At 40.8% G+C, this 27,808-nt stretch overlaps 1 protein-coding gene across 6 annotated transcripts in view; it reads left to right on the top strand.

Annotated features, from left to right (window-relative positions):
• Positions 1–27,808, top strand: part of TENM1 (teneurin transmembrane protein 1) — a 916,085-nt gene that overhangs the window by 817,256 nt on the left and 71,021 nt on the right. For all 6 annotated transcript variants that reach the window (XM_005227449.5, XM_059883262.1, XM_059883266.1 and 3 more), the window contains one exon: positions 23,185–23,339. In XM_005227449.5, the coding sequence (XP_005227506.2) occupies positions 23,185–23,339 (155 nt within the window). The remainder of the gene's footprint in view (positions 1–23,184; positions 23,340–27,808) is intronic.

The following is a 27,808-nucleotide window of genomic DNA, read 5'->3' as shown; positions in this document are numbered from 1 at the left end:
CTCCTGCATTGTGTGAAGTGTGTTGTAAAGCACAGTGCCCAGCATGTAGTGTCTACATGTTAAATATTACCTGCCATTCTGATCAGGCTTGCTGTTTTGTTGCTAATAATAAGGCTGCTTATAATAATGACCCAAATACGGAATAAGTTACTTTGAAAGGAGGCAAGTTTCAAATTATCCTTGTAAGTCAGTCTGAGCCTTGATCATTTCTAGGGTAGAAAGGTGTGGGATTTGGGGATATGACTGGCTGATCCCTCTGGACCTTGAGATGCAGTACTTCTATTGCTGGTTCTTTCTACATGTTATATTTTGAGGAACCCCCCCACGACCCTCGTTACCAAAATTATGCCCTTTAGCAGCCTACACTTTCACCATTAAATTCACTCCGTAATGGTTTTCTTTAGAGGTGAACTTCAGTGTTGAGTGCAGGTACTGCCTAGGAGAGCAACAGATTAATCCCTCATTCAAACACATAAGGGGGGCATTGAGGACATGGAGCACAGGATGGGTGGGTTGGTATAGATGAGATCACCAGAGGGGGACCAGCCGAGGTGGCAGCCACTCCAGGTGGCATGAGGAAGGGCAGTGCTAGGTATCTAGCAGAACAGCGGCAAAGTGGGGAGAGATGGGAGGATAATGATGATATACTTCTCTGCGGTATTGTCTCCAGTGACACTTCCACCCCTACATAGCAAGACAGACTATATGGAATTATGATTCTTCCTCTTTTTACTTGAGATCACTAGCCCCCCAAACTTTCCTTATCACAGCTCCTCAGTGTCACATCTTTCTTATCTGTCCACTTAAGGATCACCTTAGCTAATATAAAGACCCCCCCATCAAACAAAAATGACAAAGATCACACACTAACAGACTGCAAATCAGTTAAATCATATTTTGAGTGGTGTATTATGGTAACCTATAAATAACTAATTGCATAAAATTGCTTTAGTAGTTTCTAGATGGCAGCTTTAATTAAAAGCACCAGAGACATTTAGAAGTTTAGAAATGGATGGTATGTAATTTGCCCTTTTACCAACCGTAAAATGGTAATTAAGGAATTTGATTCACTTCTTCCTATTAAAAGTTTTATGAGAATAGCAAGTTCCTTCTAAATACAATTTCTCTTCAACAGAAGGTAGTACGTTTGCTTTATCAGTCTTCTCCAGCAGGGTAAGATGTTTAAATGTACAAATTCTTCAGAAGTTAATTAGGAAATTTCTTTCAATGCAAAATGTTTGTTTTTAAGGTTCTAAAACATGAAACTATATTAGAGCTAAAGCTTTGATTGTGGCCCCATATTGCTCCACCATCAATACAAGATAACCCAGTAATTTCAAGTTTACCAAATGTATGGTGCTGACTATAAAATCAAAGAAATGAGGGAGTCATTTCCTGGTGAGTCTAGCATGCTTTGCTGATTCTTGAAGGAATGTGAAGTCTGCCATGCATTGACTTCCCAGGGGACCAAGAATATTCACTCCACAACAGAGGAGTCATCAGAAGATGTCTTTAGTTTCATTGATCCTCCAGCCATACTGGATGAATTAGCAGGTGTAGAGTGTAAAACTCAATCAACATGCAAAAGTCCAGATATCTTTGGAAATCCATTATTTTAATATCATCAGGGGCTAAAACACAGCTGGAAATGGAGCCAGGAAAGCCACTTTTATTTTATAATTGATCAATTAATTGCATTTTGGCCACTTCAGACCAAAATTTACAGATGGCACCACAGAGGGCATTTCAACCAGCATTTTGGAGGTACTGATGGACAGGGAGGCCTGGCATGCTGCGATTCATGGGATCTCAAAGAGTCAGACACGACTGAGCGACTGAACTGAACTGAACTGAACTGAATGACTTCAGTTACACGCACATAAGAAAGAACTGCTAAGTTTGTTTTGTTTTGTTTTGTTTTGTTTTTTAAGTCAAGCAGTTTCTCAAGCGAACTGAATCTAAGCAGGAAACTTGTAAAGGAGGGGCTGTTTGAAATGTCTTCTCCTTTTTCCTCTTTCGGGGACTCCCTTGGCTAACTCTGAGCCCCCTCCCAAGACAGAAATCCAGGCTTTCCCCTCTCTCACCCTTAGTCAGAGCAGGGTTAGGCATACTGTGGCGTATGTTAAAGGCAGACAACTCCGTGGGAGGAATGTTTTATCCTGACATTGTTTACAATTTCCAGTGAATGGTGATAGTAAACACAGATCTGTCATCAATTTCATTATTATTTTCAATATTCCTACCAAAAATGTACTTCCCTTGTTGTCAGCGCCAGGACAGGCCATTCCCATACCCCCAAACCTTCAGGTATAAGGAAAATACCCACAAAATAATACTCAGTACAAAACGATGTACCCTATACTGCTGCATCTATAACAGTAAAGGGTTGGTTTATACATACAGAGAAAAAAAGATTGAGAGGAAGTTAATCTAAATGTTAGCAATGGGAATTGCTGCATAAGGCATATTGAATGATTTGATTTTTGTTCTCTTGAACTTCCTGAGAATTTATTATTTTGTAATTCAACAAAAGACAAAACATATTATTTTAAAACACACACACACACACTGTCCTGTCCTATGACTAGTCCCTGAGATTTCAGGTCTCTTTGCTTCCATAAGAGACAGCTCTCCACAAAGCGTCTCAAAGTGCTGATGGTTGTCACTGGGTTGCTCTTAACCAGAGGGGCTGTACTATGAGTCAAGGAAAAAGGCTCAGTGGAAGACTTTGAAGGCCATCCTGGCAGTCCCATAGTAAAAAAAAAAAAAAAAACTATTATATTTATTATTTTTTAAGAAAGAGAAATATAAAGAATACAAAATTAAAACAGCCTATAATCTCGCCATCTAGATAAGCCCCATTCATATTGAAACATAAAAATATAAAAGTAATATATGTCTGTGATTTGAAAGTCCAGACTCTATAGAAAAGTTCAGCAAATTCTAGGCTTCTTCACCACAAACATACACACCCCAGTCCCTCTTTTTAAAGTATTCATAGTTTCTTGAGATTCCTTTGAGATCTTCATATGTATTTTTCCCTTACATAAAAGGAATCATATATGCATTAATTTTCACCCTGCTTCTATTGTTTGATTATAGTTTTTAAGCTCTTTGAAGTATTTTTGAAGCATATACATCTACCTCTGTTTTTAAGAGATATTACATATTATATTACAATATATGGACATACCATTTATTAAGTAATTTGTTTCTTGATGGACATGTTGGTTTTTTAAATCCTTTATCACTATAGCACTGCATTGAACAACCTCATTCATGTGTTTTGGGGCATTTTTGTGAGTATCTACACCAGATTAATTTTCAACAGTAGTAGATATTACCAAATTGCCCTCTCAAAAGATTGAACACCAGTAGTGTGCAAAGATGCCCATTTTGCCATACCCTCAGCCACACTAAGTATTACTAAACCTTTTAATATATGCCCATCTGATTGGTAGAAAATGGTAGCTTGTAGCTTAAATTATAATTTCTTTAATTATAAATGAGGCTGAATGTCATTTCATATCTGTTGTGACCATTTGTATTTCTTTTCCAGTAAATTCACTTTCATATCCTCTGCCAATTTTAATACTGAGCTTTTGATCTTTCTCTTTGGTAAATTAAGAAAAACATCCCTTTGTCTCTCCTACGTGTTGCAAATATTTTCCAAGCTTGTCATTTCTTGTCTTGTAGAAGTTTTCTAATTTTATTTGGTCAGATTTAGCAATATATGTCCTTAAGGTCTCTAAATTCTGTGTCCTTCTAGAAATCTTCCTGTAGAAAAAGTATTTTTAAGACAAGTGGGCAAGCCTTACAATGACCCTTAAATCATATTCTTTGTATATCCCATTTGGGCCCTGTGAAATCTGGAAAACTTAAGAAGTGTTTAGAGTAGTTAAAACCAGAGACTTTGGGATCCGGCAGGTAAGACTGAGCTCAAATTTATTGCTAACCTCTCTGAGCCACTGCTTTCTCATGTTGGAGTAGAGACAGTGCTCCTACCTTCCTTATAGGATTATAGCAGATAAAATGACACAAAATAGGTTAAACCAGTACCTGGTACAGATTAAGTGCTAAATAAAGTATGATGATGAGAAGGAAGATAAGAAATTTTTTTAAAACTAATAGAACTGGATTGTCTTCAAGACTACTAGTAAACATTTTGTTTTCAAAATTGCTTTGCTGTATACAACTTTTCTGTCAAACCTCATTGACTGGATATACACAGTCCTACTTTAATTCTCTTTGCCTGCAAAATACACTGTCCAACTAAAGGGAGAACTTGCAGCTATGTTTTTAAAATATTTAGAGAGAGGTGCTGAAGGGAGCTTGGTGAAGAAAAGTGTATAGGAAATCACAAGTACACATGTGCATAAGGAGATACACTAGGCTGACAGTACACTCTACAAAATGGGAACAACCTTTCCTGGTGGCTCAGACAGTAAAGAATCTGCCTGCAATGCAGGAGACACAGGTTCAATCCCTAGGTCAGGAAGATCCCCTGGAAAGGGAATGGCTACCCACTCTAGTATTCTTGCCTGGGAAATCCCATGGACAGAGGAGCCCGGTGGGCTACAGTCCGTGGGGTTGCAAGAATCAGACACCACTGAGTGACTAACACTTTCACTTTCACAGTATAAAAAGGGGGAACAACCTAACAATCCATCAATCAGGTTTAGTCAAATGATGGAATATATATAGTAATAAAAATGAATTAACTAGATGCCCATGTAAAAGCATTAATAGTCACAAAACATAAGGTTGCATGAATGAAAGAGAAAATTGCAAAGGAATATATATGATGTGATATCATTAGCATATTTTTGTGGTTAAAATATACAAAACTAAAATTTACCATTTTTAGGGGGGGAAGCACTGTGTGGTTTTCAGGATCTTAGTTCTCCAACAAGGGATTGAACACCAGCCCAGTGAGTAAAAACGTGGAGTCCTAGCCACTGGAGCAGGGAATTCTCCCATTTTGACCATTTTTAAGTTACAATTTTGAGGCATTAAGTAGATTCACGTTGTTGTGCAGCCATCACCACCATCCATCTCCTACATAAATTTTTGAAGCATAGAAACAAACAACACTATATATTATTTTTTGACATATACATATATAGAGAATGTATAAAAACATGCAAAGAAATGACACACACGAACTGCAGACTAGTACTTACCTCCAGGGAGGGAAGGGAAAAGGGAACAGAGATAAAAGACATGGGTTTTGCCTGTTTTCACAACATTTTCTTTTTTTTTAAGAGATATAGGAAGCAAATATTAACACCTCTTAAATTGGGGTGGTAGGTGCACAGCAGTTTGTAATGATTTTCTGAGTTGTCTTCCATTTGAAATCTTTCATAAATTAAAACAATGTTAAGTCAGAAGTCGGGCTTAGAAAACAACTTTCAAATTTATACCTGATAATTCCATTTTAAAAAGTGTTTGATTGATTTAAATAAGGCTTTCACTCACAGAGACAGTGTTCAAAATATTTAACAACCTCTAAGGCACAGGAACCAACATATCAGGATATGTACCAGCGTTGGCCCTGAAGTAGAGTCTTTCGGGACCCCTGCAGTGGCCAGTATTAACTCCTTATTTTCTGAACTGATTGCATTTGAGGATCTTCCATTAGCTACAGAGCTCACCAACACATCTAGTGTGTGTCTGTAGGTGGAGTTCCCTAAATGGCTGACATTGAACTTCCTCAATATTAAAGACCCTTTGATGTAATGAGTCAGCTTTATTGTTGACCAAAGAAAGTCACTGTTTCCTTGGGAGTGAGTCCTGGCCCATTTAAAGTTTCCCTCTGAGGAATCAAAGGCTTAATAATTCAAATGAGAGGTTATCTTCAAGCCCCAAATATCAAAGCCTAGCCAGAAAGCCCCAGTGTTATTTGCTCTATTTTTCTTCCAGTTTCGTTTGCTAGCTATTCCATTTGGTTTTTCAAAAGGCTTGTTAGACTGTGTAATAGGTTTTTGGGGAAAGGAAGGTGAGTGGGTGCCCCATTTTACCAGTGTTTACTCAGGAAAGAAAGCTGATCACAGCAGTAATTTCCCTTAGTGGGCAGGAATCATTCCTCATTCTGGAAGGCATCTCTAACCCAAGGATCTGCTCCTCCTACTTCTCCCCCCGCCCCAAGTCAAAGAGCCACCAGAATGTCTTGTACCAAGACTGCCTACTTTGGTTTCTATAATCTTTTCTGTGTACTCTTGAACAAAGTCAAACCAGAACTGTAGGCAGGCAATTGTCCCAGCCCTACCTTAGGACCTCAAAAGTGCCTCCCACCTTTCCCAAAGTGGGAAAACTGGCAGCATTTCTGGGGTGAGAGGTCTGAATACCGGCTACTTCTAAATCTTCTTATTTTAGCCTGTTAGGCTTAAATTTTTGAGAAACCAGAGATCAACATCTAGCACCCTCAAAATCTTGATGTTGTCGGGGGGTAGGGTTGTTCGCTTTTGTTTTTTGTTTGTTAGGTTGTTGTTGTTTACTAATACTGGGCACTATTTTATTTCCCAAACATATCTGGTCTGGTTTTAACAGTATGACTTTATTTAAATAATTTATTTGAATTTTTTTTAATTAACATGTTACCAAAACCACTGCCTTCTGAGTTGGCCTAAAAGTGATATCTTCTTAGTTCTAGGAAATGCTAGCTATATTTTGCACAGTGGCATTAAGGAACCTTTGCAGTTGCGAAATGTTGTCTGGAAGTATTTGTAAATGCCTCTGTTTCCTTTTATTTTACCTTCTTTATTAGACTCACTGACTGTTATGAATTTGTTTTTTTCCTAAATGCTCAAATCATTCTCTTTTTTAATATAGACCTTAGTCATTTATTATTCTATAAACACACAGGAACTATGCTAAATGCTTTCATCAAATATGGGAACTGTCTCTTGTTACAACAAAGATCTGGCCATCAAGCAGGTGTCCAGAGGTGCCATCATCTTAATATTTTCAACACATTTGTGTGTGTGTGTGTGTGTGTGTGCGTGCGCACACGCTCAGTTACATAGTCATGTCTGACTCTCTGCAACTCCATGGACTGCAGCCCACCAGGCTCCTCTGCCCATGGAATTTTCCAGGCAGTGGGTTGCCATTTCATACTCCGTGGAATAATTCCCAACCCAGGAATTGAGCCAGCTCTCTTGCATCTCCTTCATTGGTAGGCATATTCTTTGTTGCTGCTGCTGCTGCTGCTAAGTCACTTCAGTCGTGTCCGACTCTGTGCGACCCCATAGACGCACCACCTAACTAGTGTCAGTGAGACACTAGTGTCAGTGACCCACTATACTATTTATAACACTCCCACTGATTTTAGCTACTCTGTCAGACCCATGTCATGCTCCTGGTATATCTTATCAGGAAAAGAACCATGTTCACTGACCTTCACTGTTTTATTAAGCTTTTCAACAGCAGACAGTCTGGTCTGCATTGGGAAATTTGAAAATTATAAGTGGAGTAAAAAGGCTTGATCCCTCCTGTGAGTGAAATATGATCTGGTTGGGGAGACAAGAGAGGAATCACTCAAGGAGGCAGTAATCAACTTTAGGTTGTGTGATGCAAACTGTAAGCACTGGAGTGGCTCAGAGAATGGAGAGCTGGGGGGGATTTGGAGAAGAGGGAAGAGGAAAATGAGCAGAAGGGAGAAGATGTGTAAGAAAGAAAAGGAATCTGAAAAAGGACAGGACACATGGGTAAAGAAAAACTGGGAACAGATTCTAACCTTCTTCCTGATAGGTTAGGAAAATGTAAAAATGAATGATATCAATGCACAAGGCAAAGAAGTAAGGAAGGGTAGGGCTGTGGAGAACAAAGAGGCATCATAAGTGGGAAACGAATGACTCAGCTCTTCCTACAAAGGTTGGGGTGATCTTGAAATGGATTTGTTAAAATGGCCCTATCTCAGTATGTAAAATGCATTCTTAAGTGTAGGTGAAAAAGCTTCACATTCTTAGTTACAGGCCAAACTTAAGATTTGCAACCTAATGGCATATACCTGTTGTGATCCTCATTCATACTCACTTGTATTGGTGGAATAACATCTCTTCTGAGACGCTCAGATTTCCACCATCAGACAAGACCAATGAAATTGACATCACTGACAAGGAAGTATCTCCATCAAGGTGTTTGCAAGTCTTGCATATTATGATTATTGAGGCTAGACTTGTCACTGTGTCTTAAAAGATGAGTAGGGGAGCCACTGGCTTCCCCAGTGGCTCAGGTGGTAAAGAACCTTCCTGCTAATGCAGGAGATGCAAAGAGACACAGGTTCAAACCCTTTTGGGAAGATCCCCTGAAGGAGGAAATGGCAGTCCACTCCAGTATTCTTGCCTGGGAAATCCCATGGACAGAACAGCCTGGTGGGCTATAGTCCATAGGGTTGCAAAGAGTCAGACAGGACTGAGCACACATACGCACACAGGATCTGGATACTAGGAGAAGAAAAGGGTATTTCCAGGCACAGGAATAGTGCAGACAAATATGTGGTGATGGGAAAGACGCTGAGAGAACTACACAGAGGGTTCCTGCCATCTAAGTGCTGAAGGAGGCCATCATGTAACAGATAAACTGAAACAAGATGCCAGAAAACTCACAGTTAACAAAAACAGAAATATTAACAGCACTTGTGGTAGCCTTTCAAAAAGATTTCACAGACTATTCTGTTCTGATGTTATTTTATTTGGTCTTTACAGTAATCCACTGACGTGTGCAGCTTGGCTTTTCTCCTCACCATTAGACAAAAACAAAACCCCAAAGACTGGGAGATTATATAAATGTTTGAAAGTCAGAGGGAGTCTCACAACAGGAGCTCCTAGCTTCTACCCCCAGACTCATTCTTCCTCCTCTCACAGCTCTCCTGAACATGGCTGGGTGATTGAACTTGGAGGGAAAAATGTGTGGAAATGGCCTTGGAAACCCCAGTCTCAATCAAGATAAGGCCAGAGATGTCACCAGCCCCCTTTGAACAACAAATCCCAATTTTTTCACTCCCTTTCAATGTAACCTTCTTCTGCACACAGATTGTCAAACTTGTAGGCCGGAGCGTGGAAAAGAAATAAGTCCAAAAGTTGTCTCATCAGACTACTGCTTTGCTTCATTTTTTTCTTTTACTCACCTATCATATTTGTGTTTGTTAATGTTCTGATCATGTATTTTTGGTGGAGTCTAACCAGATGGTCCTCCTGAGTACCTCTTTAAACTTCATTTCAAAGGTTTGAAAATTGTATTCACAGAGTGTTCATCATCCTGCTTTACCTTTGACGAATGATTGTCTACCACTTCTGACTTCGTGAACTCCTCTTCTAGCATTAGCTTCATTAGTCAAGATATACGGGTGTTGGAAGAATTTTAAATGGGCCTTCCATGTTGTCTTTGAATAGGTACTCCAAGCAAATAATTGTCCTACAGAAATTTTCATTCTTCTTGAGTTAGCCCACTATTGTGAATAGTAAGCACTGTCAGACTTAATTCCTCATATCCTTCTTTAATTGAGTATTCAGGCTAAGGTATTCTACTTACTTTGCTTTTTTTTTATCAGAACCTCTTGGTCATTTACATATCTTGAAAGAGACTCATTTCCCCCCAGAGTGCAACAACTGCAATCAGTTTTTTGCTGCTCCATGGGCAATAAGTGAACTTTCCTCCTCGGGCTAATTGTTCATATAAAGTTCTTGTGCGGTGGTTTGTTTCCTTAGGATGACCGAGGCATTTCCTCAAATTGTATCTAAGAAGTGTCCCAGATATACTTGCTTGATATTTGAAGAATTTTTTAAGCAGGAGATATAAAATATTCAGTTCGTGTCCCATCAACCTCATTTATCCCATATGTACTGACTCCCCCGAAATCTGAACTTGCAGGCATTTTTGAGCAAGAAGTCTAGCACAAAAATAAAACATGAGGTACTCATTTCAACTTGAACTAGAACCATCTACTTAACCAGTTGCTCACACACACAGACACACACACACCTCTATAAAGCAAGGAAAAAATAACTCACACTATCCTTAGAGTCTGACGTCACTGTGAAATTTTGAGACACCAGTACCACCCCCAGCACAGGGTCTCCCTGAGCCAGTTGCAGAGCTTGGGGCTTCATTTATTTGATCCTCTGGATGAAAGCTTTAGTCATCTTGTAAAAGCCTCAAGGCCTTAACACCGATAGCTCAGTACTGCCGTATTTCCCCTCAGCTAACAAAATTATTTTCAACCACTGCCTTCTGTCTGTGGTGAATCTAACATAGGGCCTTCTGCCCGGGCAAGGTTTATAGAATGCTTTTTGGACTTAAAGCTTCTATGTCTGTCTGACCTAGAAGAGCTTAAAATTTTGAAGCAAAACCATGTGGAAATCTTTGTTTATGGTTCTAAGGCTGAGAAAAGTCACTTTCAGAAAGAATTAGAGCAACAACTGAGCAATTAGGACACCACTTAGCACAACCATAATACTTCATCCTCTTCAGTTTTAGTTGCTCAGTCATATTCAACTCTTTGCGACCCCATGGACTGTAGCCCACTAGGCTCCTCTGTCCAGGGGATTATGCAGACAAGAGTACTGGAATGGGTAGCCATTCCCTTTTCCAGGGGATCTTCCCAAGCCAGGGATCGAACCCAGGTCTCCTGCCTTGCAGGCAGATTCTTTACCAGCTGAGCCAGCGGGGGAGCCTCTTCAAAGGGCTCTCATTTCATTGGCTCTTGTGAGCTTCACACCATTTAACAACGTGAATGGGTAGTGGGTAGGCTGTGGGTTGAGAAGTCAAGACAAGTCCTACAACTAATCTATCCCAGGTCAGCCTGAAGCCCAGATCCCCTGATGTGACCCTTCAGCCAGTGTTCTCTCTGCTTTCCCTTATGTGGTCCAGAGTGAAGCAAATTAAGGTGAAATCTTGAGACACTGCTGTTTTCTTAGAACTCCTAAGATTAGAGCAAGGTTGGCAGAGATCATAAGATCATAACCCAAAGTTGTGTTGATACAGTAGAGTGGCTTTGCAGGGAACCTGAGCTATTCAGTGTAGCTGTCTACATGGACCAAATTCATTTTCAGTTAATTTTTTTTAATATTTATTTATTTGATGCTGGAGACGGTGTGAAGGAAAGGGAACCCTCTTACACTGTTGGTGGGAATGCAAACTAGTACAGCCAGTATGGAGAACAGGGTGGAGAGTCCTTAAAAAACTGGAAATAGAACTGCCATATGACCCAGCAATCCCCCTGCTGGGCATACACACCAAGGAAACCAGAATTGACAGAGACATGTATATCCCAATGTTCATTGCAGCACTGTTTACAATATCTAGGACATGGAAGCAGTCTAGATGTCCATTGGCAGATGAATGGATAAGAAAGTTGTGGTACATATACACAATGGAATATTACTCAGCTATAAAAAAAAAATACATTTGAGTCAGTTCTAATGAAGTGAATGAAACTGGAGCCTATTATACAGAGTGAAGTAAATCAGAAAGAAAAACACCAATACAGTATATTAATGCATATATATGAAATTTAGAAAGATGGTAATGACAATCCTATATGCAAGACAGCAAAAAGACACAGATGTAAAGAACAGACTTTTGGACTCTGGGGAGAAGGCGAGGGTGGGATGACTTGAGAGAATAGCATTGAAACATGTATATTACCATATATGAAATAGATCACCAGTCCAAGTTCAATGCATGAAGCAGGGCACTCAAAACCAGTGCACTGGGACAACCCGCGGATGAGATGGGGAGGGAGGTGGAAGGGGGGTTAGGACAGGGGAGACACATGTACACCCATGGCTGACTCATGTCAATGTATGGCAAAAACCACCACAATATTGTAAACTAGTTAGCTTCCAAATAAAATAAAGTAATTAATTATATATATTTATTTATTTGGCTGTGCCGGGTCTTAGTTGCGACATGCAGACTCTGAGTTGCAGCACGTGGGATCTAGTTCCCTGACCAGGGATTGAACCTGGGCCCACTGCATTGAGAATGTGGAGTCTTAGCCACTAGACCACCAGAGAAGTCCCACATCTGCCACTGATTTGATCCATGGTCCTTATTGATATCATGGCATGTTTTATTTGGTTCAAAATAGATGTGCTTCATTATCAATGTGTGACAATTAAGTCTATAATTCAGCAAGATTTACTGAACATTTGTGCCCAGGTCTACTGGATTTGTTGAGATATAAAACTAAAGCATAAAATCTAGTTCTTGCCCTCAAGGAGCTTATTGCCTACACAGAGTGTGATTGAAGAATTCACATTAAAAAAAAAATGCTTCCATAGGTTAGAAAACAGAGACCAGAAAGAAGTGGAGTTTGCAGAGAAGGCTTCCTGGAAGAGAAACATCTCATAAAAACCTTGTAAGATGAACAGGGTTTGAGCTGGTGGTTGGTGAATGTAATAGTGAGACCAAGCAAACAACTATAGATTCCACACACACGAAATCTCAATAGCTTAACAACACAGTAGTTTATTTCTTGCTCACATCACAGTCCAATAAACATTTCCTGTGGGACTGGAGAAATCCCCACTCCTAGCAGTGACTCTGGAACCAGGCTCCTCCCATCCAGAAGCTCATCAATCCCTTAGGCTCGGAGTCCTCCACTGGGCACTCTGTATCCAGCCAACCAGCCTAGGAGGAGGGGTGCTCTATAGAGGAGCTCAGCTGAAGTTTTTATCACCTAAAAACCACAGGGGGCCAGGTTTAGAACTAGCATATATTCTTTCTTCCTACACGTAACTGCAGAGGAGGCTGGGAAACATTATCTAGTTCTATTCTCAGAAAAATAAATAGGATGACCCAAATACATAGCACTGTCTCTGTCATACTAAAGAGGGAGTTTTGCAAAACCAATACAATATTGTCAAGTAATTAGCCTCCAATTAAAATAAATAAATTTAAATTAAAAAAAATAAAGAGGTAGTTTTCTGAAGGAAGGATGAAGAAGACAAGGGTGGCAGAGCAAGAGAAAGTCAAATTCAGCTTGGACAGTTTTCTGGTTTGATTTGACTAAATTTGATGAACTTGTCACAAATTCTGAGCTTTGATCTTGGTGGGAACAAAAGAAGGTTCATTCTTAGCAAGTATTATATCACTAGCCATCCATTCATCATTTTCCCGTGATGACAGTCATAGCTAGATTTGATTATCTTTGTTTTCTCAGCACTCAGAAACCAAGACATAACTTTTTAAAAATAGAATTCACTGTTTTAGAGCAGTTTCAGGTTCACAGAAAAATTAAGCATAATCCTTATACCCTGAAACCAATCTGTCTGATACTCTAATAGTGGAAACATGCTATTATACTTTTGTCCAAACTCAGACTATGTCCAACAGTGAGAGTGAGCCCTAATGTAAACTGTGGTTTTTAGGTGATAATGATTTGTCAACGTGGGTTCATGAATTGTAACAGACTTACCAGTCTGCTGCAGGACCTTGATAGTGGGAGAGGTTTGGGGGGTGGGTAGAGGAGGTTGGGGGTAAATGGGAAATCTCTGCATCAGTACATAACTTCTCATGGCTGTGCTGTACTGGTTATTAGATTTATTCTAGGCTCATGGATCTTGTCTGCTCACGGCCTCTTCACTGACAATATATCCCTCCTGATTGTCCTCTAGCAAGCAGCATAAATTGGCAACTCAGGGAATAAATCCAGTTCAAAGATATGATTCATTTGGCCCACACTGTGTCTTTCTTTAAAAATAAATAAATGTTGAGTGCGTTTAGGTAGGACATGCTGTCTTTAGCTAACCTTTGTTTCCCTAGGACCTGTATAATCTAACACCTGACCTAACTTACCAACTTATGTCACCCACCTGTTCCCTGATGATATATGAGTTTGTGACCCTTGTTTTTGAGGTCTCCTTTTTATTTAGTAGATCATAAATAATAGTCAAGTTACCAAAGTCCCCATCACACGGAAACTAATTTCATGAGACTCACCAGCTCTACAGGAATGAAGCCACAGAATATCTTTGAAGAATAATCCTAAAGAGGTCCAAGGGATCTACAGAAATAACAGAATGCTTAGCGTTTGAAAGAAGGGTCATGGTTCACTCTGACAATCTAACAAAAGCCATGGACCATCTTCTCATGGTGATACTCATACACAAAACATTTTGTAGATAATTTCATGGAGTTCTTTGATCCTCTGAAACAAGTCTGTACACTGCCCCTGTGGTAGAGTGATCAATAGCCCCATTTAGGCTTCTTGGGATGGTGATGAAAAGAATGGACATTAAAGTCAGACAAACAAGGACTAAATCTAGCATTTTCTCGGTAGGCAACCTGGAGTTAGTCATTTGACCTCTGAACATCTATTTCCTGACATGTATTAAGTAAGTGAAAGTTGCTCAGTAGTCGTGTCTGACTCTTTGCGGCCCCGTGGACTATACCGTCCATGGAATTCTCCAGTCCAGAATACTGGAGTGGGTAGCCTTTCCCTTCTCCAGGGATCTTCCCAACCCAGGGACTGAACCCAGGTCTCCCACATTGCAGGCAAATTCTTTACCAGCTGAGCCACAAGGGAAGCCCAAGAATACTGGAGTGGGTAGCCTATCCCTTCTCCAGTGGATCTTCCTGACCCAGGAATCGAACCGGGGTCTCCTGCATTGCAGGCAGTTTCTTTACCAACTGAGCCATCAGGGAAGCCCTGACATGTAATAGGTGCAAAATAAATCCTGAATAAATTAATAAGTGAGGAGAAAAACAGCTTTCTCAGTAAACTTTTAGGAAAATAGTGGTGGTGGAGATGAGAGAGCTCTTCATTCACTCTGCCTTGCCCTGAAGGCTCAAGCTTTGAGAGGATCAGAAGCCTCAAAAAAGACAAATGACCTTACCTGTCTTTCCCTCAATCACAGTTCTTGGTCAACTGGCCCACCTGTCTTATGATGTCTCTGAGTGCCTTCTGAGTCTTGAAAGAGAGGACATATCAGTCTGAATGCTTATCATTTTTAATTTGCATTTAAATTCCTTGGAAATTGACCTTTACTGTTTAGAACATACTGTAACATTTTTTTATTAAACAGTCATGTGATTAAATACCTCACACTGTTCTCTAGTCATGTAATGTTACAGTAAGTTTATTAGAATCTCTTCTTGAGGAACTCCCATTCTCATTGTTAACCACACAGTGAAATCATCTCAGCTGGTCATTAAGCTCTGCTTCCTTCCAACCCTAGTAACATCCAGATATGTGTAATCTCTCCAAGTTCTAGAAGCTCCATTTAGTGTCTACCTAGCAAGATAACTTAATAGGCTTATTGTGCAGAAGTAACTTGGCCCTTTCTGATCCCAGTAGGTAATTATGAGTGGACAGTTGTTAGATCAATTGGGAAATGGACTTTTCTGCTTAGTTGAGAATTGCCTTATAGACCACACATATGATGCCAATTTTCAGAGAATTGAAATGCACATAAACAAAGCAAAATATTTTAATCTCTCTTTGATTTAAAGGGCACTTTACAACCTCCTGGTTAATGTCAGCTACACAATTCGGTCCTCTCAGTATTGGAGATTTAGCTGATGCCATATTTGCACTTAAGATATTTGCTGAAAGTTTATTTTGAGCATTTACCTCTGTCTCATAAAATTAAAGAGCAGATTGTGGCAGGGGAAAAAAGCAGTATTTCAGTTTTCTGGTTGCTAGGGCTATAGATGGAGAGAATTTTATGACTACTTTCCAAAGCTTATATCATGCAAGAAGGTTCATTTTTAATACAGAAATAATAAAAATGTAGGTGGCCTCAACAGCTGTAATTTTTATAAATTAAATACAGAGATGCCTTCTGCCAACATTTGAAATTGGCATTCTGCACAGCCCAAAACTCTGATCTTCGCTGTTATCTAATTTGGGATTTTAGCTACTATTTCCAGGCTATTAACCTCCACATCTGGACTCCTAGTGATACCACATCAGGCTGCCCCTACTGCTTCACTATCGATCAGCAGCAGCCTCTTCCCCAACAGGTGATAAATTTATTAGTAACTATCCAGGCTGCCCCAGCTTTAGGCAATTGCCTTCTTAAGAATTATAGTATTTATTCATTGGAGGATAATAAGACAAGAGAAGAAGTCAAATACTTTCGCCCGTTAATTTGCAGCTGTTTCATATAGAGCTATGCTTCACAGAGAAAAGAGCCTGCAGTTCAGATATAATGTCCCCTACTTTGCATAAGACACTGTGAATAATTTTTTTTTTACAAGATGCACTTTATTTATGAGCAGTTTCCTCCATAGAAAGAGCTGGTTAGGGCTTAATGCTGATGAATGGAGACAGCACCATTCACACTTCCAGGTTATGGTCTGTCAGTGCTTTCATTATATGCACTAATTTACAAGGATTTATTTATTTTCTTACAAATGTAAAAATGTGCTCCAAGCTAAACATGCTGTCTGGGCGCCTGAGTGCAGCGCTTTCCTTGGTGGGGATGGGGTGGGGTGGGGACTCAGCTATCTTGTCTTGTTCTTCCCACCTCCACCCCCACCCACCCCGCATCAGCGCCGAACCTTGTGGTAATAGCACAGATCTCTACGTTTTTGCTTGCTCTAAAAATGAATCCTGGTTAACATTTTAAACCCTGGAAGCGATTTTCTCAGTGCCCGTTCAAATCCGTTCTCATTCAAAGACTGTGCCTTCCATTGTGTTTTAAGTGCTAATGAAAACCCTGTCAAGTAAGCACAGCAAGGGACATGACCCTTGGAACAAATTATGCCTGCAACATTGGGTAACAAATTTTGGAAAGCTGGGTATAACTATATCAAAATCTGAAAGTCATATTGAATCTGCAAGATCTTGCTGGCCCCAGATGGCTTTATGTGATCTGAAATCACTCACATCCCCATCTCCAAAGAATAAAACTTAAGATATACTGGGCATGAGCCACCGCCTCCCACTCACTCTAACAAACAGTAGTAGATCATACTGCATCATCAGCATCCCTGGGCTGTAAGAATACTCATTATGTGAGGTGACCCCTCCCCCCACCCTCCCTCCAAGTAATGGCGGAAATAATTCTCTTTTTTCTTGCCTGTGATTTCATTTGGTTTTTAACCTCAGTGAAAATTAAAAACCCCTTAAACTTCGCCAGTGAAGAGTTTGTAAAACTAATTGTTTGGGGAATTTGTGTGTGGGGGTGGGTTGGTGTAGGAAAATGAGAGGAAAGGAAAATATGCACATATAAAATATGCCTAGATGCCTTAAAAAAAACTATCACACAGTCCCTCAAAACTCTTTCTACTATTTCTTTTTCAACTCCAAATGTCAGTATAACCCAATTAAATTTAATTAAAGAACCTCAAAAAAAGGAGTATTTTGGAATTTGGACAGTGATAAAAGAAATTACCACACAAATATATGAAAGGAGAATATCCTACAAACCATCAGCCAAATAAGCCCTGGAGGCCAACAGTAAGTATTTAATAAGCCTCATCTGTGGAGTTCAGCTGAGATGTACAGAGAGAGAGCAGTTCAGTGTTTAGAAGTTCACAAAAATTAAAAGCGGGAAAACAATGTAAGTCCAAGATTATCCTCCCCAGAGCAGGACAAACTCCACCCTCTGATGGGGATAAAGAGTATAGTAGTCAAGAAACAGAATTATCCTCCCTGATGTCAGCATCAAGACGTATGTTCCTGTATTGCTAGTTTCTGTAGGAATACACTTATTTCTCTCTACCTTGTGGGAATCTGTTTCAATTTTCAGGGATTTGATTCTCCAAGTTTATCACCTCCCAGTTAGAGCGACACTGAGTCTTACTGTCCATGTACATGGGTTCTTTGTCCTTTGATTCTTACAGAACTTGCACAGTGTTTGATGTGATTTCATAGACTTGAAGCATATCTACTCTTAGCCTTTCTCTCTCCAGACTTGATTCTTGATTTCTCAGTCCATCCTTTTATGACAGCCAAATTTCCAAGTTCACATTCAGTGATGTTGTATACAGAAGCCATAGAAGGTGATCCCAAATCACAGTCCTGCCACACACCAGAGCAAGCATTCAAGAAATTGATTTTGATAAAACACAAAAATAAAAAGCAAAGATACTCCTTGGTTCATCTTCAGTCCAGATATTCTGGAGATGAAAGAAATGTTCATGTACCTTTGACCTGTCCCAGTCTTAAAAGTGGTTTATTAAAAAAAAAAAAAAAAAAAAAAAACCTCCTTAAAGGTCTTTGTTGAAAGTGAAAATGTTAGTCACTGAGTTGTGTCGAACTCTTTGTGACCCCATGGACTGTAACCCACCAGGCTCTTCTGTCCATGGAATTCTCCAGGCAAGAATACTGGAATGGGTAGCCATTCCCTTCTCCAGGGGATCTTCCCGACCCAGGGATGGAACCCGGGTCTCCCGCACTGCAGGCAGATTCTTTACCATCTGAGCCCCCAAGGAAGCCCATAAGGGAACTATGGTCTGTCAAGGTCTTTATGCCTCCAAAAATAATAAAGGGACTTATTGACATGGAATTCCCCTTGTCTGGATGTGCTGATTTCCTTGGTGAACTCACCAAAACATAGATGACTTTAGAGGCATTCAGGGAAACTTAAAATGAATCTGTAACTTCTATAGATCTTAAGGATTAATACTTCATGAAGAACATCAGGATTAATCAAAATACATCATAAAGTCAAGCCTTAATATTAACCTCCTGCCAAAGAATTAGCTCATCTAAAAGCAGTTTATTAAGCTGGGTTTATAAACTGTCTTGGAGAAGGCAATGGCACCCCACTCCAGTACTCTTGCCTGGAAAATCCCATGGACGGAGGAGCCTGGTAGGCTGCAGTCCATGGGGTCGCGAAGAGTCGGACACGACTGAGCGACTTCACTTTCACTTTTCACTTTCATGCATTGGAGAAGGAAATGGCAACCCACTCCAGTGTTCTTGCCTGGAGAATCCCAGGGATGGGGGAGCCTGGTGGGCTGCCATCTATGGGGTCGCACAGAGTCGGACACGACTGAAGTGACTTAGCAGTTAGCAATAAACTGTCTTTAGATGAGTTCACTCTTTGCCAGGAAAGTTATTGTGAGTGTGTGAGTGTGTGTGTGTGTGTGTGTGTGTGCATACGCACACATGAGCACTGAAGGGATATGCTTGTTATCACAGATCTTCCTAACTTTAACATACAGTCTGAGTTTCACAGGGTCTGAATAAAGGAGAGATGGGAAAAGGCAGACAAAGACTAAATTGTAGACTAGTTTTAAAGTAATATCATGTGCTTATTTTCAAAGTAGCAAGGGAAACAGGAGTTGAACGATATGTTCTTTATCATGACTGACTCTCCTTAAATGCATTACGTTATTAGATATTGGTAACAGCCTAGGTGTAGAATAGCCAACTCATGCCAGTGTGTCCAGGATTGTCTCACTTTGCCTCATGTGTGCATACCTGCTCAGTCACTTCAGTCACATCCGGCTCTTTGCGATGCCATGGACTGTAGCTTGCCAGTCTTCTCTGTCCATGGGTATTCTCCAGGCAAGAATACTCAAGTGGGTTACAGTGCCCTCCTCCAGGGCATCTTCCCAACCCAGGTATCGAACCGGCATCTCTTATTTCTCCTGCATTCGCAGGTGAGTTCTTTACCACTAACTCCACCTGGGAAGCCCGAACCCTGCCTCAGTCCCAAGCAAACCAGGACAGCTGATCACTTTAGCCAAGGAAGGCAGTAAAAGGTGTTTTGAGACCAATTTCCAGCATGGCAAGAACTGCCACCACCACCACCAAGCAATTCTACACCAGTTGGGTGTACAACAATTTCACTCAATTCTGACATGATCTACCAGCAAATAGCATCAGATCCTACAGCTTAGGGTGTCGGTCCTGCAAGGCTGCTTCCCCACCACTTCAGAGGCCAGTCAAAAGTCCAGGTTGTCACCTGTGTTTCTGACAGAATTGCTGTGGATAGGAGGGTCCAACACCTCCCTTTTTGGGTTCCATTAATTTGCTAGAGCAGGTAACAGAACTCAGAGAAACATTTTATTCACTAGATCACTTGTTCAGTATAAAAAGATACAACTCAGGAACAGCCAGAGATGCATAAGGCAAGGTATGGGGAAAGAGCGAGGAGGCTTCCATGCCCTCTCTAGGTGTGCTGTTCTCCCCACATCTCCATGTTCACCAACCTGGAAACTCTCCAAACCATGTCCTTTTGGGTTTTTATGGAGGCTTCATAATCAGTTCAGTTCAGTTCATTCACTCAGTCATGTCCGACTCTTTGCGACCCCATGGACTGCAGCACTCCAGGCTTCCCTGTCCATCACCAACTCCCAGAGTTTACTCAAACTCATGTCCATTGAGTCGGTGACGCCATCCAGCCATCTTATCCTCTGTCGTCCCCTTCTCCTCCTGCCCTCAATCCTTCGCAGCATCAGGGTCTTTTCCAATGAGTCAGCTCTTCACATCAGGTGGCCAAAGTATTGGAGTTTCAGCTTCAACATCAGTCCTTCCAATGAGTATTCAGGACTGATCTCCTTTAGGATGGACTGGTTGGATCTCCTTGCAGTCCAAGGGACTCTTAAAAGTCTTCTCCAACACCACAGTTCAAAAGCATCAATTCTTCGGCGCTCAGGTTTCTTTATAGTCCAACTCTCACATTCATACATGACTACTGGAAAAACCATAGCCTTGACTAGATGGACTTTTGTTGGCAAAGTAATATCTCTGCTTTTTAATATGCTATCTAGGTTGGCCATAACTTTCCTTCCAAGGAGTAAGCGTCTTTTTATTTCATGACTGAAGCCACCATCTGCCGGGATTTTGGAGCCCCCAAAAATAAAGTCAGCCACTGTTTCCCCATCTTTCTGCCATGAAGTGATGGGACTGGAAGCCATGACCTTTGTTTTCTGAATCTTAAGCCTTAAGCCAACTTTTTCACTCTCCTCTTTCACTTTCATCAAGAGGCGCTTTAGTTCTTCTTCACTTTCTGCCATAAGGGTGGTGTCATCTGCATATCTGAGGTTATTGATATTTCTCCCGGAAATCTTGATTCCAGCTTGTGCTTCATCCAGCCCAGAGTTTCTCATGATGTACTCTGCATATAAGGTAAATAAGCAGGCTGACAATATACAGTCTTGACGTACTCCTTTCCTGATTTGGAACCAGTCTGTTGTTCCATGTCCAGTTCTAACTGTTGCTTCCTGACCTGCATACAGATTTCTCAAGAGGCAGGTCAGGTGGTCTGGTACTCTCATCTCTTTCAGAATTGTCCACAGTTTATTGTGATCCACACAGTCAATAGTCAATAAAGCAGAAATTTTTTCTTTTTCGATGATCCAGCAGATGTTGGCAATTTGGTCTCTGGTTCCTCTGCCTTTTCTAAAACCAGCTTGAACATCTGGAACTTCATGGTTCACGTATTGCTGAAGCCTGCCTTGGAGAATTTTGAGCATTACTTTACTAGCGTGTGAGATGAGTGCAATTGTGTGGTAGTTTGAGCATTCATTGGCCTTGCCTTTCTTTGGGATTGGAATGAAAACTGACCTTTTCCTGTCCCGTGCCCACTGCTGAGTTTTCCAAATTTGCTGGCATACTGAGTGCCACACTTGCACAGCATCATCTTTTAGGATTTGAAATAGCTCAACTGGAATTCCATCACCTCCACTAATTTTGTTCATAGTCATGCTTCCTAAGGCCCACTTGACTTTGGACTCCAGGATGTTTGGTTCAGGGTGAGTGATCACACCATCCTGATTATCTGGGTCATGAAGATCTTTTTTGTACAGTTCTTCTGTGTATTCTTGCCACCTCTTCTTAATATCTTCTGCTTCTGTTAGGTCCATACCATTTCTGTCCTTTATTGAGCCCATCTTTGCATGAAAAGTTCCCTTGGTATCTCTAATTTTCTTGAAGAGATCTCTCGTCTTTCCCATTCTATTGTTTTCCTCTATTTCTTTCCACTGATCACTGAGGAAGGCTTTCTTATCTCTCCTTGCTGTTCTTTGGAACTCTGCATTCAGATGGGTATATCTTTCCTTTTCTCCTTTGCTTTTGGCTTCTCTTCTTTGCACAGCTATTTTTAAGCTATTTGGCTTTTTATGGAGGCTTCATAATCATGGTTGATTAAATTATTGACCATTGGCATGTGAACTCAGTCCCTAGCCCCTAGGTCAGGAGGTGGCCTTCAAAGTCTTCCACTGAGCTTTCTTCTTTGACTCATAGTATAGCCCCTCCGGTAGGTCTCCAGTAACATGCTCAGACAAGAGCAACCCTGTGGCAACCATCAGTACTATGAAACGCTTTCTGGAGAGCTGTCGCTTATGGAAGCAAAGAGACCTGAGCCCTCGGAGACTGGTCGCATTTCTCTCTCTCACTACGGGAAATTCTAAGAGTTTTAGGAGCTCTGTGCTAGAAAAGGGAACAGAGACCAAAATTTCCTTATTATATAAATCACAATCTCACAGGCAGATAATCTTTTCCATATTTTACCAAAGAGGAGGCTGAAATTTTCCAAGACGAATGACTCAAAGTCACACAACAGTTGTAAGTGGTGCATTCAGTATTAGAACCCAAGCCTTCTAACTGCCTTTATATAGTTTCCAAGAAACCAGACTTTAATTAACACAGTGTGCAAAACTACTGTGAGAATTTTATTGACTTTTATGTTTTCTAGAAGCTTAACCATTCCTTTTGTGACACCATAATTTTGCTCTCCAGCCCCTTCTTAACAGATAATACAGAAAAAAAGAAAAAACTCAGCCCAGTTTATCAGAATTATTACAGACTCCGCTAACTGACTGTGAATTGATGAAAATAATTTTAGTGCTTTCCAAGTCAGTTATTTCTAACGCAGCTATGAAAATAAGCAGTGGCCTATGCATCTGCACTCTGAAAGCACTGTAACCTACACTGCCTCCCCTGTTTTTTCCCATCTGTCTTAAAGAGGAATTTCTTTTTTCTGTTTGTGGGGCTGAGCAAGTGTCAGGAGAGTGAGTGGCAATGTAAACCCGGACAATGAAATGATGAGACCTGGCTTGATCTCCACGTGTTACACTTTGTCCTTTCTTCTCGATACATGAAGAAGTGGATGTGTGTCCACACAAACCTCTCCCATTACTGTCCTGTGTGTGCTGAGCAAAATTGAACCCATATGTCTTTAAAATGCCTTTTCATTTCGATGGCTTCTTTGAACATACTGATCTTGGTGCAAATGTGGCCCTTTGGACTACTAATGCCCGTTTGCTCTTCCCCAACAGGCATCACAGTTGATAGGCACGGATTCATTTACTTTGTGGATGGGACCATGATTCGGAGAATTGATGAGAATGCTGTGATCACGACTGTCATTGGCTCAAATGGTCTGACTTCCACACAGCCACTGAGCTGTGACTCAGGAATGGACATCACTCAGGTAGGCACCACTGGTTTTCAAGCGCTATCACCATTTGGCATCATGGAAATGGATAACAATTTTCTCATACAGAAATTAGGTAGAAAGGAAGCCTGGCGTATCCGTTATAACACCAGATAGCAGGAGTTTCTCTTGATGTAAGTGACTTTCTTCCTCCTCTGAAAAACTCCAATTGAGAGAAAAGGGAAAACTAGGATGGGAGTAATGCTAGGCAGAATGCTGGCGTGAAAAGTAAAGTCCAAGTTTGAATCAACTAGAGGGTAAGACCAATTTCATTTATTGAATTATTTTCCAAGATATCTAATTTTATTCTTTTTGAATAATACAGTAACTCCCATTTGGAAAAGCACTGATTACTAAAGTCTTTAGAAATCTTTTTTAATGAATATATGAACATGACTTCTTATTCATGTGTATGTAAATAGCTATTTCTAGGGCATTATTTTTCTTTTTTAAGTAAAAGCAACATTCCCTCTGAGATCTATTTTACATTTATTTAGGAAAGCTTTTTTGCCAATGAGAATAAAAGGGAAATTCAGTGTAGTTCCCATCTGAGTCCAAAATTCTGATTTTACAAGAATTCTAGAAAATCAGGATTAGACAGATAGAGATTACAGAGCATATAGCACAGTCCCTGCACCTTGTGAACGACTGTCTTAGTTTGCAGAGACAAGAGGTTGGTGTGTTAAATGAGGGAAATAGACTAGACAGTCATCAAAGGGACTTTCAAACTAACTTCCATGAATCTATGACTCTGATGAAGTAGATTACTTATCTTCTCAAATGGATTAAAACAGAAGTTTAGAGTTTTAGAATTGGTGTATCAGAAAGAATGGTTTTGACTATAAGTGATCAAAGTGATTTCAACAAGAAGGTTTCATTAACTCACATCGTGAGATGAGCAGAAGTAGGCAAAGATGCCAGCAGATCACATTGTGTCACATTGACCAGAATTAAATCACTGGCAGAGGGGAAACAGGTTTCCAAAATGGATTCGGAACTGGGGCAGCCTCCCTGAGCATATCGCTACCTAATTCTAGAACCCAAATCAGGGTTCTGTTAGCAAGGAATGAAGGACTGCTGTTTGGTAGGCAACCAGCCATAGTCTCCATAGTTAGGGTACCCCTGCCTCACCCCAGTAACTCAGAAAATACTCAGAGTCAACTACAAAAAATAAAATAAGAATTGGAAGGCCTGGAAAGTGACAAAAGGAATGGACTATCTTTGAGATACAAGTGGATCAGGCTATCCTGGAGCAACCTAACTTTCCATGATGCAAAATCCTGCAGGAGGCAAGCAAGGGGAGCAGTATTTATGGCCATGAGGAAGGGTGTGAATGTGTTTATATGGAGGAAAGGGATGAAAGAGAGAAGGTGCACGTATATGATTCACTTGTGGGATATTTTTTACTTAAAATAGAACACTTAGTATTGCAATCAGTCAGCTGTAGACAATCTATCTGTTTCTGTGTGGCAAAGTTATGCTGAAAAGAGAGTTCTTTGTCTACATAGAGCAAGCACAGGATCGCCATCACCACGAGAAAGGTTCTTTTCCACATAACAGTTCACAAGCCATAATTGCCTCCGTAAAAGCTACCTCACCCCTTTCAGACTGTAGCCCACTGAACAGGAACCTGGTAACCAGGAGACAGACTTACAGTTTTTCTATGGCACTTCACCCCAAGTCTCGATTTCCCTGAAAGGCACCCCTGACTCCTCCCTTCCCTTTTCCTTACATAACCTCAGCATGAGAAAAACAGTTGGGTTTTTTGGGGGGGTGTGGGAGATGGAGAGTTGAGTGGGGTAGGAGGGGGTAGATGCTACAAACCAACAGGACAGACTAGGAGAGAAATCAGGCTTCATGGGACTTCCCTGGTAGTCCAGTGGTTATGGCTTCATGTTTCCAATGCAGGGAACACAGGTTTGATCCCTGCTCAGGAAACTAAGATCCTGCATGCTGCATGGTGGTCAAAAAAAGAAATCAGGCTTCATGTCCAAATTATTTAGCTGCTATCTCCACTGCTGTCCATCACTTCCTGTGGTGTCCTTCAAACACCCTAAAGAGTAACTAGCATCTTTCTTCTTAGGCTGGCGCAAGACAGTGAGGCCAGACTGATTTCTCCTTAAGTGTCCACAGTATAACCTTCCATTTTTGTTAGGGGCCTGCTTTTCAGGGTCCCAGTTCTTCCGTCTGGAATTTCCACTGCTGGTCCAAATCCCCTTTTCCACTCTCCTTACACCTTACCTCTTCTTGGTCTCATTCCCTTCCTGAAATTTAACATCACTACATTTACTGTATAATCTGCTCTCTGTTGCCAAGCTATGTATCCAACTGTAAAGAACTGTATGTAAAGTTCTTTAGACAAGCATGGTAAGTGCTCAGCAGGCACAGTTAACATACATACCAATACCAAAGAGATACTATGATGCAATAAGCTTGAAGGAGTAGTGAGAGATGAAGCTAGAGGGTAAGTGGGAATAATGTGGTAAATGACCATATAAGCACGATCGAGTTTCAGTTTTATCCAGTGGACAATGGGGAGCCAATGAGAGCATTAAGCAAGAAAATGTATTTTTAAGATAGTCTTAAACATGAAAATTCTTTTTTAAAACTTTTATTGGAATATAGTTGATTTACAATGTTGTGCTAATTTCAGGTGTACAGCAGAATGAATCAGTTATACATATACATATGTCCACTCTTTAAAATTCTTTTCCCACTATAGGTCATTACTGGGTTTTGAGTAGAGTTCCCTTTGCTATACAGTAAGGCCTTATTTTTTTTATATATATATATATATTTATATATATATACACACACACATACATACATACACACACACCAGAGAAGGCAATGGCACCCACTGGAGTGGCACCCCACTCCAGTACTCTTGCCTGGAAAATCCCATGGAGGGAGGAGCCTGGTAGGCTGCAGTCCATGGGGTCGCTAAGAGTCGGACAGGATTGAGTGACTTCACTTTCACGCATTGGAAAAGGAAATGGCAACCCACTCCAGTGTTCTTGCCTGGAGAATCCCAGGGATGGGGGAGCCTGGTGGGCTGCCGTCTATGGGGTTGCACAAAGTCGGACATGACTGAAGCGACTTAGCAGCAGCAGCATACACACAAACACACACATTATATATATATATATATATATTTATTTATTTATTTATTTATTTATATATTTATATGTGTATGTGTGTGTGAATGTGCACACTAAGTCACTTGAGTCATGTCCAACTCTTTGCAACCCCATGGACCACAGCCCGCCAGGCTACTCTGTTCATGGGATTCTCCAGGCAAGAACACTGGAGTGGGTTGCCATTTCGTCTTCCAGGGGATCATCCCAGACCAGGGATCGAACCCGTGTCTCTTATGTCTCCTGCACTGGCAGGTGGGTTCTTTACCACTAGCGCCACCTGGCGGGATTATCAGCTTAATCACATAGTAAGAGCAAATAAAGGATTGAGTGAGATCTTCCAGGGAGGGGATGTAAGGATAAAAAAAGAGAGAGAGAGAGAAGGCTTCAGACCAAATTCCAGCCATATCAATATTCAAGAAAAGGCTAAGGAATAGGAACCCACAAAAAGGAAACTGAGATAAAGAGACATGACAAGTAAGAGGAAAACAAGGAATGTGTGTGGTCAAAAAACCCAGGGAAGTGAGCTTTTCAAAAAGAGGGGAACGATTAATATCAAATTCTGCTTATAGGTCACTAAAATTAGGTAGTTTTTTTTTTTTTTTTTAAGAAGCCATTTGGTTTGACGGCATTAGTGACTCTGATAAGAGTGCCTTTGGTAGAGTGCTAATTAATTGGAGTTGGATGGCAGTGTTAGAGTGGGAGGTGAGGAAATGAAGAAAGTGAAAATAGATCACTCTTTTGAGATGTTGGGCTCGTAAGAGGAGGATTTGGCATTGAAACAAACCAGCTCCCAGGTGCGTGCGAGTAAGAACCCAGGTGCGGTACAGGTAGACGAAAGCTGGAAGACACTGAAGGAAATCCTCTGGGTTAGAGTGTCGACCAGGAGGAAGCCAGCATATGGCACGGCTCATCCTTTGTGGCCAGAGCCTCCCCTGTCTGTTTTGACAGTGGTGGCAGATCGGGGGCTTAGGTTTAGCGTGACTTTACTTAAGCACATGGGCTGTGTTGAGCTAAGGGAAGAAAGCTGAGTAGGGAGCTTCATAACACCTTCCAAGAGGAAAGCCCCAGTTGTTTATAGTGGTACTTACAGTGATCCAGCTGAGCTTACACAGTTCTCAGTTTTATATTTCAGTAAATCAAAATATATTGATGGGTGAGGGTGGAGACAGATGTCTAAATGAAAGCACACAGATTCTGCTGACAGGCACAGGCAGGAGAGAAAAGAGAGGCCTGACTGCAGCATGAAGATTTGAATCAGACCTCATGAAGAGCTTACTGATTCTAAGACTATGTGGCAGCATCATACATTATCGAAAGACTTTATAG

The sequence above is a fragment of the Bos taurus genome, chromosome X (assembly GCF_002263795.3).
Source record: "Bos taurus isolate L1 Dominette 01449 registration number 42190680 breed Hereford chromosome X, ARS-UCD2.0, whole genome shotgun sequence".
Classification (NCBI taxonomy): Eukaryota; Metazoa; Chordata; class Mammalia; order Artiodactyla; family Bovidae; genus Bos; species Bos taurus.
Note: the sequence above shows the minus strand (reverse complement) of the source record. Positions and strands in the feature narration are given on the sequence as shown.